At 39.9% G+C, this 21,708-nt stretch overlaps 1 protein-coding gene across 1 annotated transcript in view; it reads right to left on the reverse strand.

Annotated features, from left to right (window-relative positions):
* MDN1 (midasin AAA ATPase 1) overlaps nt 1–21,708 on the reverse strand; it is a 174,473-nt gene that overhangs the window by 144,496 nt on the left and 8,269 nt on the right. The window contains exons 2-9 of the mRNA XM_049652926.1: nt 21,093–21,319; nt 15,195–15,419; nt 14,573–14,680; nt 14,300–14,492; nt 11,529–11,771; nt 11,157–11,288; nt 8,135–8,238; nt 4,370–4,484 (exon numbers count right to left, since the gene is read on the reverse strand). Coding sequence (XP_049508883.1) covers nt 4,370–4,484; nt 8,135–8,238; nt 11,157–11,288; nt 11,529–11,771; nt 14,300–14,492; nt 14,573–14,680; nt 15,195–15,419; nt 21,093–21,319 — 1,347 coding nt within the window. The remainder of the gene's footprint in view (nt 1–4,369; nt 4,485–8,134; nt 8,239–11,156; nt 11,289–11,528; nt 11,772–14,299; nt 14,493–14,572; nt 14,681–15,194; nt 15,420–21,092; nt 21,320–21,708) is intronic.

The following is a 21,708-nucleotide window of genomic DNA, read 5'->3' on the forward strand; positions in this document are numbered from 1 at the left end:
GCAAAGAAAATTTAGCAGCAGACACAGTGATTTTTAAAAGCACATGTGAACTCCTGCTGATATTAGTCAACCAAAAAATGAATTTCCCTCTAAAATTTGTACCAAGTACAGTTGTCCCCCCCCATCCACAGGGGATACGTCCCAAGACCCCCAGTGGATACGTGAAACTGCAGTTAGTATGAAACCCTATAAATACTATGTTTTTTTCCAAAACAGACATTCCTATGATAAAGTTTAATTTATAAATCAAGCATAGTAAGAAGTTAACAATAATTAATAATAAAATAGAATTATAACAATATGCTGTAATAAACATTATATGAATGTGGTCTCTCAGTATATCTTGTACTGGGGCACCTGGGTGGCTCAGTTGGTTAAGTGTCCGACTTCAGCTCAGGTCATGATCTCACAGTTTGTGAGTTCCAGCCCCGCGTCAGGCTCTGAGCTGTCAGAACAGAGCCTGCTTCCAATTCTGTGTCTCCTTCTCTCTGCCCCTTCCCCACTCACGCTCTGTCTCTCTCTCAAAAATAAAAACATTAAAAATTAAAAAAAAAAAGAAATTTATTCAATATATTTTGTACTATGATAACGTAAAGTGATAAAATGCCTACATGAGATAAAGTGAGATGAATGACACAGGCATTGTGACATACTGTCAGGCTATTTCTGGCCTTCTGACAACATCAGAAGGAGGACCATCTAGACTGAGGTTGACCATGGGTAGCTGAAAGAACAAAAAGTGACAGGGATAAGGGGGAACTACTGTGTAAGAACTTATGCCAATACCCACACCCCTGTCACCCTCAAAGACCACAACTTTTTTCCTAGCCAAACGCAGTTATCTGGCAACCTCACCATTTACACAACCTAGGGTGTAGAAGCCAGATGGTAAAAGGGTGTCCAAGCAACATATACATCCAAGCCCTAGGAACTGACTCACTGAAAAATCCTGCAAGTACTACTTACTCTAATTTTTAACTTTATTTTGAGAGATAGAAATATCGTGAGTTGGGGAGGGGCAGAGAGAGAGGAAGGAGAGAGAATCCCATGCAGGCTCCACGCTGCCAGCACAGAGCCAAATGCGGGGCTCAACTCACTAAGCGGTGAGATCATGACCTGAGCCACAACCAAGAGTCAGACAGAGGCTCAACTGACTGAGCCACCAAGGCGCCCCAATACTTACTCTGATTTTAAACAAAATTCTAGTAAGGTTTGTTATGTCATTTCTCAGCAGATGCAATCAGAAGCAGTTAATAGGAAAAGAGAAAGTAAGTGTGTAAAACCAAACCACAGTAAAACGATTAATGTTAAGTACTGATAAAAAGCAATCGATCTTTAAAAAGCAAACAACAGGGGCACCTGGGTGGCTCAGTCGGCTGGGCATCCGACTGTCCAACTCTTGGTTTCAGCTCAGGTTATGATCTCGCAGTTCGTGGATTCAAGGCCCTCCTCCAGCTCTATGCTGACAGCACAGTGCCTGCTTGGGATGCTCTCTCTCCCTTTCTCTCTGCCCCTCCCCTGCTTGCACGTGTACACTCTCTCTGTCTCTCTCGAAATACATAAATAAACTTAAAAAAAAAAAAACTTTAAAACAAATAAAATTAAAATTAAAAAAAGCAAACAACAGAAATTAAAAGGCAAAAGATGTAGTCCTATTCACTTCAATAACTATTGAAAATTTTCTGCAGAATGATAATTAGTGCTCATGATATTGGTTCCAAGGTTTTATGATATGGACTTATTCAGGCAAATCTATTTTAAAAGGAAGGGAAATATGTATATATTAGAAATACTGTCATCCAGGGGCACCAGGCTGGCTAAGTTAGTAGAACATGTGGCACTTGATCTTGGGGTCATCAGTTCCCACATCAGGTGTATAGTTAATACAAAAAAAAATTTTTAAAGAAAAGAAATATTGTCATCCAATACATTTAAGTTACCTTGAAGGTATATTGTCATTCCAATTTGTATATGAAAGATGCACTTACTCTGTATACGTAATATACACATATTTACAAAGATAACTAAAACCTTTTAACAAATGTCATCTGAAGTGGCAGATCTCATAGATTTTACTTCTTCATGTTGTTTTATTGAAGGATTTTACAACAAATATTGCTGAAAACATTGAATATGGATTAAAAATTAAAACAGAAAAATAACAAAATCAATAAATTCAGTTAAATGGATACACGCACAGGTTTTTTAAATACAGAAGATAAATTTTTGTGTAGGGATGGAACATTTATAAAATTGGTCATATATATTCATGACCTTGGTCACCACAAAATATAGACTATTTTCATCACCCCTTAAACAAAAAGTTCCCTCATGTCGCTTCTGCAGTCAGTCCCTTCCCCCACACCCCTGTCTGTGGGAATCAGGAATGAGAATCCAATCCCTATGGTTCTGCTTTCAAGTCTGTCACATACATGTAATCATATAGGATGGAGCGTGTAGTTTGGTTTCTCTTACTCAGCTATTGTTTTTGAGATTCATCTAAACACCACTTCATGTATCACTAGTTTAATCCTTTTTACCGCTGAGTAGTAATTCCATTATATAAGTGTATAAATAGTTAATTTTTAAAATATAATTTGTTATTTCAGCAGGACATCAAAGACAGCCTTCTAAGCATAAAATGAGTGGGGGTGACAGCAATAGAAATGCAATTCCTTGTACTTCCCATGAGGTCAGCATAGGAGATTACTGTATTTTCTAACTAATATACACAAGGTTTTCGCCACCAGTCACTTATTCAGGTGAGTAAGAATTTATTAGTAAGTCCAGAAGTTTAAAAATAACAAGTGAGCCTCTCAAGGTCAACTATTTAAATATGATATACTTCATATAAGTGATGAGGTGAATGCTCCTATGGTACGTCCTGTGAACAGAATGACTCACAGCTGTTCATGACAGAAATGGAAAGATGAGCTTTGGCTTTTACTTTAAGTAAAGAAAACAAGTGAAAAAAAAATAAAGTAGCTGTAAATGTTGTTCTGATCCTTTCAATCCCCAAAAAAAATCACACCTAAATGAGAACTTCAGACTCCTTTTTAAAGAACAGATGGCAATTTAGGAATGAAAACTAAACATTCAAAGGTCTACAACTGCAAAAGAAAAGAGCTGCATGATAACAGAGTAATACATCAAACAATTACAAACGGCCAGGCATAGTGGATGCTGGGGACACTGGAGGGGCTACTGTTGCAGGCAGCAAAATGGGGAAAGACATACACAGAGATAAGACACCTGGGAACCAGAGTGAGATAAGAAATTCACAAGTCCAAAACAGGCTGCAGGGTTATAAAAAAAAAAAAAATCACACTGGCAAGACAAGGCTTCTGAGAGATTGCACGATCAAGCCTTCTCCAGTAATATGGTGAAGTAGATACCGCCCTGAAAAACCCCCTCTGCTAATAAACAACTAAAATATTTGATAACGTTGTCTTGTCACTTATTTAAATAAAAACTTATACCAAGAGTAAAGCATCCTTCCCATCCTTCCCATGCCTGAATGATCACTGACAATGCATTTCTCTAAGATGAAGCATTGTAGATTAGGAAGCTTTCCAAATGAGGGAGTAGATACAAAGGGAAAATGAGAGGTTAGCAGGGTGAGGAGAGGTATACCTCATAATGATTAAGGATAACCAGCAAAAACTAAAGTGAATCAATGTGGAAAATAAAAAATTAATAATTTATCTCAATTTTCATTAATACCCGGAACACAATGTACACTAAGTTGCTGGGTGTTAAAGACATTAGTTACAAAACAACTCAGTAAACAAACAAAAAAAGTTCTTTGGAAACAACGGAGAAAACTTAAATACAGTCTGAGAATTATATGGTAATGAGGATGGGGCACCTGGGTGGCTCAGTCAGTTGAGTGTCTGACTCTTGATCTCAGCTCAGGTCATGATTTCACAGTTCGTGGGTTTGAGCCCTACTTTAGGCTCTACACTAACAGTGAGGAACCTGCTTGAGATTCTCTCCCTCTCTCTCTGTCCATCGCCTGCTCATGCTTGCACACATGCACTCTCTCTCAAAATAAATAAATAAACCTTAAAAAAAAATGGTACTGAGGAATTACTGTTCATTTTATAGAGTATAATAAAGTTATTGTGATTACGCATGAAAATGAATTTAAGTTTTTAGAGATGCATAAGTATGAAACGTTTGCTTTCCAATATATTCGCAAATAAATACCAGATGAAGTTAGTACAGTAAAATGTTAGTACATTAACTATTAATGAGTATTTTGGTGATTCATTACACCATTTCCTCTATTTACATGTATATCTGGAACTTTTAACAATAAAAACTAAAGACAAAAAGCATCTGTACTTTCTCACTAATAACTACATACCTCATTCAGTTCTTTCTTATCCATGTTATCCATGTGAATTTTGGTCCAATATTTGTCTAGCAGAGCAGCATGACTATTTAGAGGTCGATACCAATTTCCTCCACAGCTCAAGAGTCTGTATTTCAAAATAAAAAAAAAAAAATTACACAAAATTCCCAATTTTAATCTTTTTTTTTTTTTAAACTTTTATTTATTTTTGAGACAGAGAGAGAGAGCATGAATGGGGGAGGGTCAGAGAGAGAGGGAGACACAGAATCTGAAACAGGCTCCAGGCTCTGAGCAGTCAGCACAGAGCCCGACGCGGGGCTCGAACTCACGGACCGTGAGATCATGACCTGAGCCGAAGTCGGACGCCCAACCGACTGAGCCACCCAGGCGCCCCCCCAATTTTAATCTTTAATTATGCCTCTAGTTGCCCTTGCTAGACAATATCTCATATATGAATAATACTCACAACCCCTTCTGGTGCCAGATACTAGTATGTTGGGCTCATAGGGCAGAAGACAAATGAAAGGCTGCCAACTGACCCAAGTCTGACTCTTTTCCTAAGGGGGTACAATAGAGCTTTAACCAAGTTATTTTCTTAATCTATATATTTTATTTTTTTCTTCTAAATATGATATATTGTCAAGTCAACTAACATACAGTACACACGGTGTACTCTTGGTTTCGGGAGTAGATTCCCATGATTCATCACTTATATACAACACCCAGTGCTCATCCCAACAAGTGCCCTCCTCAATGCCCATCACCCTTTTTTCCCTTCCCTCCTGCCACCTCCCCATCCACCCTGTTTGTTCTCTGTATTTAAGAGTCTCTTATGGTTTGCCTCCCTCCCTCTCTGTTTGAAACTATCTTTTCCCCTTCCCTTCCCCCATAGTCTTCTGTTGAATTCTCAAATTCCACATGAGTGAAAACATGTATCTGTGTTTCTCTGACTGACTTATTTCATTTAGCACAATACTCTCCAGTTCCAGCCACGTTGTTGCAAATGGCAGGAATTCATTCTTGTCATTGCCAAGTAGTATTCCATTGTATATACAAACCGCAACTTCTTTATTCATTCATCAGTTGATGGACATTTGGGCTCTTTCCAGAATTTGCCTATTGTTGATGGCACTGCTATAAACATTGGGGTACATGTGCCCCTGTGAATCAGCACTCCTCTATCCTTTGGATAAATCCAAAGTGCTATTGCTGGGTTGTAGGGTAATTCTATTTTTAATTTTTTGAGGAAACTCCACACTGTTTTCCAAAGCAGCTGCACCAGTTTGCATTCCCAAAACCAGTGTAAGAGGGTTCCCGTTTCTCCACATCACCGCCAGCATGTTGTTTCCTGAGTTGTTAATTTTAGACACTGACTGCTGTGAGGTGGTAGCTCAATGTTAATCAAGTCATTTTCTAATCACTGCAAATGATTTTATCAGGTGTTTTGATATTTTTTTAATTAAAAAAAAATTTTTAGTGTTTATTTATTTTGAGAGAGATAGACTACAAGTGAGGAGGGGCAGAGAGAGAGGAAGCCACAGAATCCAGAGCAGGCTCCAGGCTCCGAGCTGTCAGCACAGTGCACAACGCTGGGCTCCAACTCACAAACCGTAAGATCATGCATGACCTAAGCGGAAGTCAGTCACTTAACTGACTGAGCCACCCAGGTGCCCCATCAGGTATTTTAATACACATTTCTCTTCCTTAAGACATAACTTTAGGAAAGAGAAAACATAATCCAAGGCCGCTAGCATTAAAAGTAAGTTCACTGCTGGGGCACCTGGGTGGCTCAGTTGGTTAAGCATCTGACTTTGGCTCAGGTCATGATCTCACAGTTCAGGGGTTGGAGCCCTGCAGTGGGCTCTGTGCTGACAGCTCAGAACCTGGCACCTACTTCAGCTTCTGTGTCTCCCTCTCTCTCTGTCCCTCCCCCACTTGCGCTCTGTCTCTCAAAAATGAATAAACATTAAAAAAAAATAAAGTTCACTGCTTATTACCAAAAGCTACTATACCAAAATTATTAAAACTTTCAAGAAGGAATATTCATTAAACACAGACTCTGGCCAAGCCACAAGCCTACACCCAGGCCATTTCACATAATCCTCACAACTTCCTAAGGAGATGGTACCCTACTTTTCTTCTAACGCATAAAGGAGGATGGGGCACCTGGGTAGCTCAGTCGGTTGAGTGTCCAACTTCGGCTCAGGTCATGATCTCACAGTTCATGAGTTCAAGCCTTGCATCAGGCTCTGTGCTGATGGCTCAGAGCCTGGAGACTGTTTTGGATTCTGTCTCTCTCTCTCTCTCTCTCTCCCTCTCTCTCTCTCTCTCTCTCTCTCTCTCTCGCTCTCTGTCCTTCCCTGGCTCTGTCTCTCTCTCAAAAATAAACATTAAAAACAATTTTTTTTAAGAAGAGGCGGCAAGGTCCTTTGATCACTCAACTATGACTGTAAATGGAAGAGCCAACAACTGAATTCAAGTCTGTCTGACACCTTTCTATGATGTCCCAGGACTTTCTGAGACATGAACATAGCAGGAAAGAACTTCACTGTTTCTATGAATGAAACCAGTTATTTAGGAAAAAAAAAGCAAGGCCTAGCAAAGTGCTCCTTGAAAACCTTTAGGTTAACTCCACCCTCCGTCTGTAAATGTTCACTGAGGCAAACACTAATTTAACCACCACTAAAATACAATGTGACATTAGTGTCATTCTTGGGCAGTTTAAGACCGTGGGAAAGCTGTAAAGACACAGACTAGCAGTAGGAAATAAACCACTACATCCATGTTGTTATAAAAGATAGACAAGAACATATACTAAATTCGTTTAGGTTTTATTCCTTTGTTGATGCTTATGTTCAATTTTTTCACTGGTTAAAATTTACAGGTCATCATCATCACCATCATCGTGGCTAGCCATTAGTTGGGCACTTATTATGTGAAAAGTCTTTAACATAAGTTATTTCATTTAATCTTTACCACCTACACCAAGTCATAAAGTAGGTATTATTAGCCCCATCATTATCAGACAAGCAAGATACACACAAGTACAAAATGTAGTGTCAGGACTCAAACCTAGGGCTGTCTGACAACAGTTCCACTGGTGATTATTTCTGAAAACATGAAACAAGGTGTAGTTTTAAAAAACTGGATATTTTTAAGTGGGGGGAAAAAAACCCCTCTCATTTTCTGATTTAATTATCTCTATTTAAAATAGGAATAAAGGGGCACCTAGCTGGCTCAGTCAGTACAATATGCAATTCTTGATCTGCAGGTTGTGAGTTCAAGCCCCATGTTGGGCACGGAGCCTACTTAAATTTTAAAAAGCTACAGGGGCACCTGGGTGGCTTAGTTGATTAAGCATCCAACTCTTGATTTCAGCTCAGGTCAGGATCACAGCTTGTGGGATCAAGCCCCATGTCATGCTCTGTGCTGAGTTTGCAGCCTGCTTAAGATTTTCTCTGCCACTCTCTCTCTCTGACCCTCTCCCCCACTAGAGCACTCTCTTTCTCTAAAAATTAAAAACAAACCAACAAACAAAAAAAAAACCTCCAGTAATCAAAGACAAATGGTGTAAAGACAAATGAACAACAGAACAAAATAGAGAGTGCTGATATAGAATCAGGTATTTTTAAAAATAAGTAAGGAATGAAAATTGGATCTATCATCACTTGCTTAAGGTGGGCCCAGGAAACTCTATTCCAGGGATTTTGGACTCTAGTGTGGGAATGTATGAGGAAAAGCCTCCACAGTGGAAACAGAAAGGTTAATAGGACATACCTCCTAGTTGCAAAGAACTGAAATCCAGGAGCCACTTTCAGACAGTCACCTCGGCCGGGAATCAAGAGCTCTCCGTTCTCCAAGAGAGGGATCAGCACAGAAACCTAAATCACAAAACCCCACTGATAAAGCTATTAAAGCAACAACAACAACAATAAACCCTTCTCTCCAAATGATGAGCACATCTGTAAAGGAAACCTTAATTCTCATAGCATGAACTGAGTCCAAAAGGCAGGTAGGAATGTCTGAGCCACCTATACTCTGACAGAATGATTTATTCATTCAACATTCACTAAGTGCCTACTATGGACTAGAAACAAGCCAGACACTAAAAATCCAGGCATGACTGAGGTTTTACAGCCGAGCATCTGATGGAATAGCCATGCAAACCACCATACAGCATGACCCCAGAGCTGAAGATAGAGGGTGGCTATGAATCAGAATGGAATGGTGTAGAAGCAGGGCAGTGAAGCCATCCCAGAGGTAATGATATTCACTCAGTCTTAAATCTGACCAAGAATTAGCCAGGTTTGGTGGGAGAGAAATGGCACAAACTAAACTCCATGTAAAAATATTCAAATGGATAAAAGTCTTTGTTCCTAAGAGTATGTCATAAAAGGATTCTGTTGTTAGGGCAGAATGTGCATATGAAGTAGTGGAAAACTACAAAACTTAGAGATAAATGACTAGGGGTCTCCTGTGCTGACTAGGATACATCAAACTTCTGGCTTGCTAACTGTGGCAGAAAAGGTTGTTCTGAGAACAAGCAGACAAGCTCCATTTTGGACATCTTGAACTTCCACCAGCTAAGGGACATTCAAGTAGATATTTCCGACAAAAAGGTGGACGAGACATATGGATCTAGGGAACATGAGTTTATACAGGAAGTTTAAAAAGAAAAACCAAAGTAAGAAGTCCAAAGAGTCCAGTCTATACAAAATGGGACTCAATGTAGAATTTTATGATGTTTATCAAATATTGGCAAAGGGAGACCAAGATAGAAACTGTCAGTTTGGTCTTGAATCAGGACCTGGTCATCAAGGAATATAATTAACTATAGGACAGGGATGGATCCCTAGGCTCCATCATGGCCTGGATGGACTATCTCTTATGTTCATCTATCTTCTTTGGCTCTAATTCCACAATCCATAATCCTAATGACTTCCCAGGTACCCTGGTATCTAAAAAACATGCCAGGGAAGACAGCATTAGAAAATGAAAAGCCTTAGTTTTGGTGTGGAGAGGAGGAAAAAAAAAATGAAGAAGAAAACAGAAAAGAAAGTGAAAACCCTCAGCAAATATTTGGCCATGTGGTTTATATTTCAGTTGTATTATTAAGTCTCATTTGTAGGAGTCAGCCTTAGCTCTGAGCTTATTAAGAAAACTAAGTTTCCGGTCCTATAAAACTGAGCATTAAGACCTTAGAACATGGTATGTCAATGAGACTCAAGAAACAAAACAAAAAACAAAACAAAACAAAACAAAAGGGAGAGAGAGAGACAGAGACCCTAGAACATGGTAACCATATTATGAGGCCCTACCTGGGCCAGTAATTCCATTACATCTTTACTTCATCAGACTGTAAAATCATCGCAATACACATGTATTTATAGCTACTCCTTCCCCTTCATATTTTCCTAAACCTACACATACAAACACACACACACTCTCACGTTATTCTCCTATCCAAAAGGTACTTTAGGGTTCATGATTAAAAAAAAAAAAAAAAAATTAAAACCAATCTCAGGAAAATGTGCCCAAGGAAGAATTTTTCATTCTGCAATACATTTTTTTGTCATACTTTACAAAATATAGAGGAAACATGGACTGCCTGCATAGCTATTTTGATACACATAGAAAAGTAATCTTTAAAAAATAAAAATAGGGGCGCCTGGGTGGCGCAGTCGGTTAAGTGTCCGACTTCAGCCAGGTCACGATCTCGCGGTCCGTGAGTTCGAGCCCCGCGTCAGGCTCTGGGCTGATGGCTCGGAGCCTGGAGCCTGTTTCCGATTCTGTGTCTCCCTCTCTCTCTGCCCCTCCCCCGTTCATGCTCTGTCTCTCTCTGTCCCAAAAAAAAATAAATAAAAAACGTTGAAAAAAAAAAATTTTTTTAAATAAAAATATACGTCCAGTAGATTTTCCTTAATGAAACCAAAACAAGATACTCTTGTTACATCATCTCTTCTTCATCTGTCCTCAGCCCACTGCTCTATGGATGCCATAGCTAGGAAGTAGGGTCTCAAAGTTCTCAGTGTATCTGTAACATTGGTAAGATGTTTCCCACAAGGCCTATTCTTGGAAAGGTTATGAAACTAGTCACATAATTTAACTAAAGGAGGAAAAAACTACAGTGAAATTGGTCACATATCCGATTATAGTAGTTTCCCCTATCCACACAGTGTATGTTTCAACACCCCTGGTGGATGTTTGAAATTGTGGATAATACAGATCCCTATTTACAGTATACTTTTTCTTACAGAAACATACCTATGATAAAGTTTAACATAAACTGGCAAGGTAAGAGATTAACAACAATAACTAACAGTAAAATAGAGTAATTCTAACAATATACTATAAAAAAGATATGTGAATGGAGTCTCTCTTTCTCAAAGTATCTTATTGTACTGTACTTACCCTTCTTGTGGAGATGAAAGATGATAAAATGCCTAGGTAACAGTGAGGTGAATGACCGAGGCACTGTGACATAGCGTCAGGCTACTACTAACCTTCTGAAGACACAGGAGGAGAATCACTTGCTTCAGGACCGTGGGTAACCACAGGTAACTGAACGGCAGATAAGGGGGGACTACTCTACTGAATGAAACAGCACCAGTGGAATTTTATCAATTTTCTATCAAAAAAGAGACAAGCCAAGTAATCCTACCTCAAACCAGGTTAGGTAGGCAACCATGAATGAGCTTCTTGCAAAACATACCATCTCAAATCAAACACCTCGCAGAATCACTATTAACCAAATGCTCTTCAAAGGTAGAATCAGCAAATAATTAGTGAGATGACATACCACATCTAAAGGGGCATAGTCAATATCCTCCAGAAGGATCCAGTGTCCCTTTGTGGCTGCCTGTGTCAGGGTACCAGGTTGCCACACAAACTCTCCCGGGACATCTGTGCAGCGATACATTCCCAACAGCATCTACAGGAAGAGGTTAAAGTAATTACTGACACCACACATCTGAGATACCAATTGCTATAACCTTTGATTAATGGTTAAACTTCTATACAGAAATAAGCAGGCACTTGAGGTTTTTACAGCTTGGTACATCAGTTATGAAGAAGACCAAGGACTATTCTCACATCCCTTAGCAAAAACAATACTTTAATGCAAACATTTATAAGCATGCTAATCCACCAAAACCTGCCATTTCTTAATTACCTTACTGTCGGTCTGATCTCCAAGCTGGACTTTAAGAAGCTGAGGGGGCTTCCTTCTACCCGTCATTGCACCTAAGTATTCAACTAAGGAAGTTTTGCCACATCCTATCGGTCCTTCCAACAACACAGCATTCTGAGAAGCCACTGCCATAGCCAGCGTCTGAAGATTTTTGCAGATTGAATCAACCAGCACATAAGACCTAAAGGCCAGCTCCTGTTCACGAGAAGAACTTCTGTTACTAGCCTAAGGAGGCAAGTGAAAAATAAAAGGCATGTCAACAGTCTTTCCTCCAAAGGGTACACATTAGTTTCTACAACAATGCTTCCACTGACCTTTACATAAACCTCTAAATTACTAGTATCAGAACTATAGTAACCGTAGGTAGGTTATCCAAAATAGGATCTTTTTCCTCCTGGCACAAATTTGCTAACAAATTTAAGGAAAGTCTCCCAAAGTTTAAGAAGTCAAAAAAGTTGACACATGAGGGATGGGGGCAAACCTAATCTCATGAAGAGATTTTTATTTGTTTTCCTTCCTCTCGCCACATTCTAAGATTTTGTTATCTAAGATCAAGAATGTAAACAATAGGGGCGCCTGGGTGGCTCAGTCGGTTAAGCGGCCCATTTCAGCTCAGGTCATGATCTCGTGGTCCGTGAGTTCGAGCCCCGCGTCGGGCTCTGTGCTGACAGCTCAGAGCCTGGAGCCTGTTTCAGATTCTGTGTCTCCCTCTCTCTGACCCTCCCCCGTTCATGCTCTGTCTCTCTCTGTCTCAAAAAATAAATAAATGTTAAAAAAAAAAATTAAAAAAAAAAAAGAATGTAAACAATAGGGGTGCATGGCGGGCTCAGTCAGTAACAGTATGTGTCTTGGTCTCAAGCTGCATGTTGGGCACGGAGCCTACTTAAAAAAAAAAAAAAAAAAGAATGCACACAACTATTTACAAATCAGGGAAATCAAATCAGGGAAGTATGAACACTAAAACGATGTTTTGTATTATAAAATTGTTACATTTTTTTCAGGTGTAATAAAGAATAATGGCTTTTTTAAAGTTCTTTTCCTTTATACATATTGAAATATTTAGGCACGAAATGATGTGACATCTGAAAGTTGCTTCAAAATAAGATGGTGTGGGGAGAGTATGCAGTAATATAAATGAAAGATAATTAACCATAAATTTATAATTACTGAAGCCAAGTGATGGGTACATGGGGATTCATCACACTACTTTTTCTACTTTGGAATATGTTTGATATTTTCCATAACAAAATGTGAAAATGTGAAAAATAATAACTGCTCCCAATATGTTTAATGGATAGAGTTTCAGCTTTGCAAGATGAAAAAGTTCTGGAGTTTATTCACACAACAATGTGAATATATTTACCACTGAAGTGCATACTTAAAAATGTTTAAGATGGTTGGGGCGCCTGGCTGGCTCAGACAGTAGAGCATATGACTCTCGATCTCAGGGTTGTGAGTTCAAGCCTCAGGGTGGGGATAGAGTTTACTTATTAAAAAAAAGTTTAAGATGGTAAATGTTGTATTTTACTGCATTAAAAAGAATTTCAAATAATAATGTACCTAATATAATATAGGAAAAAAGATCTCTTGGAAAAGTGGAATTTTAAGAACTTTTAAGGAATAGTAACTTCTCAAACATGGCTAGTCTCCTATAGATATGTGAAGACAAAATGAGATTCAGGGCCGAAGTTCCTGAGCTCTCTGCAGAGCTGTTACTCTCAGCAACTTAGCAGGGAGGCTGGGCCATAGCACCATTCTGTACTTCTGCCCCAGTGCCTAGCCACTGGTACTCAACATCAAACCTACCACAACTAGAATCTTTCCCTATGTTAAAATTCTAATGCTCCAAACCTTATCTATATTAGAAAAATGGTTAGGGTTTGGGGGATCTTAGTGACTAGAGGGAAACACAAGGGCCTGCGGAAGCGCTGGTGTCCTAGTGCTAGGTACGTAGATATATTCAGTTTATGAATAATCATTGAGCTGTACATTTAAGATGTGCATTTTTAAAATGCATATTATGCTTTTTTTTTTTTTAAACTGTACTACCTAATGGATAAACCAATGGTTCAAGGAATGACCCAGGTCTTCTTCCAAAAAGAAAACTGGGTGAACCTGACCATCACACAAAGTGACAACTAACTAAAAACTGGCTGCAAATAGCTTCAGATTACAGAGCTAGATTTTGATCTATAAGCTTTTCCAAAGTGTGGGTCTGGAGCCATATTGTTGGAAAGAAGCTCATTTCATATGACAGGGGGAAAGCTCACTACAGTTACTAGTCTCCTACCTAACAAGCAAAAAGAATATTCGGAAAAAAAGAGGTTGCTGGGAGTTATACCTGGGCCTGGCACCGTCTCTACAAAGGGCAGACCATGGGTCTCCGGGCCAGTCATTCTACCTTTGTTTTACATAAATATGGTATCACAACATGCGCTACCCAACCTCACAGAGTTACTGTAGCAAGTAAATAAGAGAGTATATGGAAGTGCTTTGCTAACGTTAAAAGCATCACATCGACATCATTAGACTTTCTAATTTAACATCAAACAGAGACAAAGAAACTATCAGAGAAGAAAGAGGACCCTGGGTAAATTTTCCTTAATCTGTTCTGAATAGTTCTGTACATGGAACAGCAATTTGGAAAACTCAACTTGGCTCACACCTATAACACACAGTCCAGCCAAGGAAAAAAGCACACTCAATGTTTAAGAGGGGAGAAGAGGACACACATCCCACTAATGCCAATATACCTGCTCTCCAGGGGCTGGTGGCTGCCCAGGCAGCACCACGCCACAGACAGCAGTCACCCTGGCAGAGAGATCAGCTGAAACAAGATGGCCCTGTAAGTACTGCAGCTCTTTCTCCTTACGCCAAAGGGAGGCTTCTGGATTAGCCAAAACCAAGGCCTTCTCCAAGTCCTGCAGCTGGGCCTCTTCTAATAACCTGAGGAAAATGAGTATCTCATTAGTTACTTTAATGCACAGTAAAGCTACATCAAGATCTCCAGGAATCCTCCTTCTTACCTTAACCTGAAATGGATCAGTTCCTCACTATTAAAAATCTTCTTAAGGAATGATAACTTGTGCTCTTCATTCATACAGGTGACCAAAGCAAGACAATTGGCTGTGTACCTGGAGAAAACCAAAGTATACATAAACTTAGGAAAAGCAATTGATTCTCAAGAAAAAAGAAAATTTTCTCGCCAACTAAACATTAGAAAAGGGAATCTTAGGAGCGCCTGGCTGGCTTAGTGGGTAGAGCATGCAACTCTTGATTTCAGGGTTCTAAGTTCGAGCCCCATGTTGGGTGTAGAGATTACTAAAAACTTAAAAAAAGAAAAACTTTAAAAAGAAAAAAAGGAAATCTTATAGAATTAATACATTTCAATACATTTGAGAGTAGAAAATACAAATCAAGTATGATGAATTCACCTGATAGAACTTGAAAAAGGTAGAACTCCATTAAGTATCATCTCATTTGCCACTGAGGAGATGCATGATTAAGCAAAGGGACAAGGAACCCAAAAGGCACCAGAACAAAAACAACACATTTTACATAGCTTCCTTTCCTGCCTCATCACAGAACTCTACACTCCTTATACCACCCCCACACTTGAAGCACCAGAAAATTCCAGGAGCTACACACCAGCGGACCAAGGTGTCATGGCTTCTGAGGAGAGGGACACACACACTCCAGTCCCAGAGCTCCCGGAACACAGACTGCTCGTTCTGCAGAAACTTGTAAGCTGCTTCCATTAGGTCCCGGAGCTTCATCCGCCTGCGCCCATAGCGGACTGGATTAGCATCTGAACTCTCTAGGAAGAGTCTTTGGAAGACTGGAGAAGTGTCCTTGAAATACCTCAGGGCAAACCTTCAGAAAAAGAAATTTTTTTCATTTGTTGGTGAGGATTTCAAAGTATGCTTTTCCACTTTGAGACAGGCCAGCAGAATACAACAGGAATTTCCAAGGGTCTGAGAATAAAGAGACAAATAGTGAAGCTACCCAATCCTAAGACTGTATCCTGTTCAAATTTAGGAACCAGGACAATGGCATGAGATGTCTAAGAGAATACAAAACCATAGGTACTTATTGCAAGTGTTTTCCACTGAAAATGCACTAGTTTTCAATAAACATTTATTGACCTCTCACTAGAAGCCAGATGCTGTTAAGTTCCAGGAGTACAAAACCAAGGAGATACTTTCCTTGAGGAGCTTGCTATCTACCAAGGAAGACAGTCGCTTACAGAAACAAGAGGCACAAAGAAAAAAAGATTCAGCTAAACCAACAGGGCTGGGGCGGGGGGGTGGGGGGGGAGTCAAGAAGAGATGCTTTGGTTGCATCTGAAGATGAGAACAGATTTCTGTGGAACACAAAAGGAAGGCAGTAAAACTGGAAAAGATGGACAAAAAGATGGAAGGAAGTTCTTTATACATTCTGGATATTAATCCCCTAATGGATAGGTGACTTGGAAATATTTTCTCCTAATCTGTACGTTGTCTCTTCATTCTTGTTTCCTTGGCTGTGCTGAAGCTTTTTAGTTTGATATCCCATTCGTCTATTTTTGTTTTAGTTGCTTGTGCTTTTGGTTTCATCCAAAAAAAATCACTGTGAAATCTAGTATTAGGAAGCAATCTCTTCCATCAGCCTGTTCCAGAGTTGCAACCTTTTACAATAACTTAGTGAACTAGTGGTCAGTAACAGAATCTTCAGGAGCCCACTGGGAATGCGACAGAGCAGCTGCAGGGGCCATTCGAATCTGCTTTCCAGAGCAACTTGCACTGAAGCACCAGGGAAACATACCCCACATCGCTGGCTCAATAAATCCCCAAACATAAAACTGTTATGAGAGGGAGAGAGAATGAGAACTCAGGAGATGGGTGGGGAAGGCTTAGACTTCCACAAGCAATCCGGGCAAACAGAAACAGAGGCTTGGTAAGTTAACACTCACAATATTCTGAAGACGACTGGACAAATGGGACTTAGAAGATTCAGCTGTGGCTCAGAAGAGACCTGGCTGGAGCGCCTGGGTGAACCAATCTGTTGAGCGACCAACTTTTGATTTCAGCTCAGGTCATGATCTCACAGTTTGTGGGTTTGTGAGATTGAGCCTTGTGCATCGGGCTCTGTGTGGACAGTGCAGAGTCTGCTTGGGATTCTCTCTCTCTGCTCCTCCTCTACTCACATGCATATACACTACCTCTCTCAAAATAAATAAAAAGAAAAAGAGAGAAACTTGGCAGAGTGAGAAAAAGAAAAGAGATTTAAGAGGTAACATATCACACTGTTAATAACAGTTATCTCTAAAAAGTAGGATTTCAGGGTGCAATTCCAGGACTTCCACTTTTTGCAATTCTGTATTGTTATTATTTAAATGTATCACCTTTGAAATTAAAAACAAAAACAGGACTTTTTTTTTTTCTCCACAAGGATACTGTCAGAATAAGTACAATCATTCTTTGGGGGAGAGAGGCAGATGATGTTGGCAGCACATGTGAAACCAGCCGGCAGTAACAGAGAAGCAGCAACCAAGTGGTCAACCTGACTCAGGGTTGACCTTCCTTCCTTGAGGAAGACCGGGGGAAATAAGCCGAGTGCACTGGCAATGGCCTACATCTGTGCGGCCAGTGCAAGGAAGAGAATTGTGGTCCACCATAAAAATACAAAGGGGAACTGGTCAATATTCTCTCCCAAACTTACTTAACTACAGCCTTTTCTCCAAAGACCCATCACTTTCAGGGAGTGCTCTAAAATTCTGATCTAAACAACAATAAAGCATCTTTAGCCAGAGAATAACATGATCAGTTTTGCCTTAGAGAATATCCAAAGATTGAGAAGTTCTCTTTCCTGGAGTAAGATAGTCATAAGGCCTAAAATACAGCAAGGAATATCACCCAGTTAAACATCTAATCTTGGATGAGCCACTCAGGCAACTCATCAGTCTTTCCAGCATCCAGAAGTAAGACCTGCAGTGCAGTCCTGGCTCTGACAGAGCTATTTAGTTTACTTCTCTAAAGATTTGAAATAAGACTAACAGTGCCTTAAGATGTTACAGTATAAAGATTGAAGGGTGCTTAAATGGCTCAGTTGGAAGAACACATGACTCTAGATTTTTTTTTAATTAAATTTTTTTAACATTTATTTATTTTTGAGATAGAGAGAGACAGAGCATGAATGGGGGAGGGTCAGAGAGAGAGGGAGACACAGAAACCGAAACAGGCTCCAGGCTCTGATCTGTCAGCACAGACCCAATGCAGGGCTCAAACTCACGGACCGCGAGATCATGACCTGAGCCGAAGTCGGATGCTCAACCGACTGAGCCACCCAGGCGCCCCCACATGACTCTAGATTTTGAGCTGTTAGTGTGGAGCCCGATGTGGGGCCTGAACTCACAAACTATGAGATCACGACCTGAGCTGAAACCAAGAGTCAGATGCTTAACTGACTGAGCCACCCAGGTGCCCCAAAAAGTAAAATCTTTGGGGGAATAACAAAACAAAACAAAGAACTTGGAAACCTAATATGTTAGAATAGAGAAAGAATCAATACACCAGGATTGCACTCACAAAGTCCTGACAAAAAATTTGCCAAAAAGTAAAACGTGTTCAAGGATTCTAGAATCAAAAACAATGAACAAACAACAACAAAATGGTAATTATGTGAAGTGAAAGATGTGTTAACTGACCTTACTGTGGCATATTTCACAATATATACATGTATCAAATCACTATGTTTTCTACCTTCAATGTATACAATATTATATGTCAATAAAAATATCTCAATTGAATCTCAATAAAGCTGGGCAGGGGAAGGGGGAACCCAGTAATGAACAAATAATATAAGCAAGATAAAAAAAAGAAATGTTTAAGGGGCACCTGGGTGGCTCAGTTGGTTAAGCGTCCGACTTCGGCTCAGGTCATGATCTCACGGTTCATGGGTTCTAGCCCCGCAATCAGGCTCTGTGTTGACAGCTCAGAGCCTGGAACCTGCTTTGGATTCTATGCCTCCCTCTCTCTCTGCCCCTCCCCCGCTCATTCATTTTCTCTCTCTCTCTGTCAAAAAAAATAAATAAACATTTAAAAAATTAAAAAAAAAAAGAAATGTTTAAGACTACTAAAGAACCTCATGGAAGCCCCAAACACCTTGGGCTCAGAAAGAGATAAGTACCAGTAAATGAAGGGCAAGCACTAGGATTCTAGGGAGCTTGACTGGGATCCTCCTTTCCAGTCTGTCTCTCTCTCTCTCTCTCTCTCTCTCTCTTTTTCCTAGATCTTCATTACCATCCTATTTCTCTTCTCTTCATTCTTTTTCTCTTCCCTCTTCCTCCACAATCTGCCACAATACAAAACTTTCTCTGATTTTCAAGAGGACAACAGTCATTCTTCTTTAACGATTTTCTTGCTCCCCTTAAGTATTTGGCTAACATCTCTATTAGCATTATATTCAATTGTTTTCAAAATACAAGAACCCATTATATTTGACTTTCTTACCCCCATGATGTGGCCCCAAGAGAGGTCTTCTATATTTATCTACTGAATGACTGTATCCTATCTAAATATATTTGGTATATCCCTAACACATTAGGTATATTTCCTCTACAGAGGAAATTTAGGGCACATGAATTAATGAGCTACAATTCTTAAAACTGAAAATCAAAATCTCATTCTACATCATTGTCTATAATTCATTTTACATCATGTATTGATTCATTTACACACAGCTCTTTTTTTTTATGGCTTGTTTTTAAGTTACTCTAGCACAAGAAACTTCATAAACTGCATTATATAATTTTTGAAATAAGGTGGGAGTGTAAATAAAATATAGTGCCTTGGCAAAATGAAAAGAAGAAAAAGTAGGGGTGTGCTCTGTGTTCACATGCATTTAATAAGAACATAAAGTGCAAAGCGGATGGGAAACCAGATGTAACTAATCCATCATTTTAACGATTCTCAAACACAATCCAGAAGCACTGTACCACAAAGGCCTAGGAGAAACGGGGGTTCAAGTTACCCACACGTCAATTCTATATAGTAAGTACAGGGCAGTCAGTACACGTTATGAAATGGTACCAGTCAAGTACATCAATGGGTACTAAGTGAGGCCACAATCTCAACCTTCAATCAACCCACAGCTTATGTTCCTAATTACCACGTATAATGATGATATTTGCTGTATATCTTCTAGTTCCATTAAACTGGGCCCATTTTTCCCCCTCCCCTTTTAGAAAAGCTCATACAGGGGTACCCTGGTGGCTCTGTGGGTTAAGCGTCCGACTTCAGCTCAGGTCATGATCTCACGACTTGTGAGTTTGAGTCCTGCATTGGGCTCTGTGCTAACATTTCAGAGCCTAGAGCCTGGAGCCTGCTTCACACTCTGTGTCTCCCTCTCTCTCTGCCCCTCCCCCGCTCATGCTCGCTCTCGCTCGCTCGCTCGCGCTCTCTCTCTGTCTCAAAAATAAATAAATGTTAAAAAAAAAAAAAAAAGAAAATCTCATACAAATTATGGTTTTCTGCCAAGAGTTCAGTTCTTATTCCCTTCATTCATGAACCAGATTAGAGATCATACTTCTAAGAAAGCCAAACGAAAACTAATAAATAAGGAATGGATATAAGGAATACTCTTATTAGTTGCAAAGATACTATTCAAGTTTAGAGTGAAAGTTCTTCACCTTCTCAATTAAAAAAACCCTAATACTCATTTTGCTGGCCCTTTACTCCATACTAACAGTATTTTGCTATTAATTTAAAAGACAAAGACAGATACAGTGGTACGTGCCTGTAGCCCCCGCTGTTCAGGTGGATGAGGCAGGAGGAGGATTGCTGAGCTATAGTTCTTGACTGCAATGCACTATGCTGATCTGGTGCACAATAAGTTTGGCATCAATATGGTGACCTCTCAGAAGTAGGGGACAACAAGGTTGCCTAAGGAAGGGTGAACCAGCACAGGCTGGACACAGAGCAGATCAGAAGAGAAATACATTAGGGGTGCCTGGGTGGTTCAGTGGGTTAAGTGTCCGACTCAGGTCATGATCTTGCAGTTCGCGAGTTCAAGCCCCATGTCAGGCTCTGTGCTGACAGCTCGGAGCCTGGAGCCTGCTTCGGATTCTGTCTCCCTCCTTCTCTGCCCCTCCCCTGCTTGAGCTCTGTCTCTCCCTCTCTCTCAAAAATAAATAAAGATTAAAAAACATTTTTTTTTAAAAGAGAAATACATTAGAATCCAGTTCTAGTATAACTTCTCACAAAACTGCTTTGGACAGATTATAGAAAGTTAGAAAGGACACCACAGCTCTTCTAACATCACCCTTCAGCTACTCCAGCAAGCAGCCATTTGAAATGGATGCTATAAGAGCCTCAGATGAAACTCTTTTTAAATCTGCCTCATCTCACCAGATGATATAATTCTTGAAGCCAAAGAACACGTACCACTTATCTTCCTTCTTTCTTGTATTTCTCCTCTTCCCTTCTCAGCTCACACCCCTTTACTTTCCAGGAGACAGCAGGTTCTACTACCTCAAGGAGAAAAGTGAAGAATAAAATTGTTACTCACGGGAGGACGTCAGGATGGTTACAAATGAGTTTGCTCATTGACACACAGAGCCGTTCGTGTAGATCGTGGTTGATTTGGTCTCCGGCTTTAATGGCTTCAGCATTCCTTTCCAACAAATCCAAAAGAAGAGGGCGCAGCTGGCGACCAACCAGCACAGTACAGTCTTTATCCAGAAGTAATTGTGCTAAGGTGCTCAGGATACACTGGCGGTCTTGAGGTGTCCACACCTGAGAGAAAGGCAAAACAATATATTTATGTAAATGCTGCTTGTTAGCACTGCTGCAAAAGGGAAAAAGTCCTAGCTTAGAATCAAAACATCCAATTTCCACATATCATAAATGAGTTTATCTTATAAAACATAGAAAAGGGCTTTGCAATAGAAGAGTGCAGTTAATTTAATGTGAAAGGCTGTTATAAAGAAGTTTCAGTCCACTGAGGTTTGAGGAAAAGGACTGATACCTGAATTCCATGTAAAATGCTACAGTCTCATATTGCTAGTGTGCACGTGGGTCTACACAACCCCTGCTGCCGACAATGAGACAGCAGGGTTAAAATACTCACCAAGTCCAATGCTATGAGTTTATGCTAAGGCATTTCACACAAAACATTTACCTAT

This window comes from Panthera uncia, assembly GCF_023721935.1.
Source record: "Panthera uncia isolate 11264 chromosome B2 unlocalized genomic scaffold, Puncia_PCG_1.0 HiC_scaffold_24, whole genome shotgun sequence".
In the NCBI taxonomy this organism is placed as follows: domain Eukaryota; kingdom Metazoa; phylum Chordata; class Mammalia; order Carnivora; family Felidae; genus Panthera; species Panthera uncia.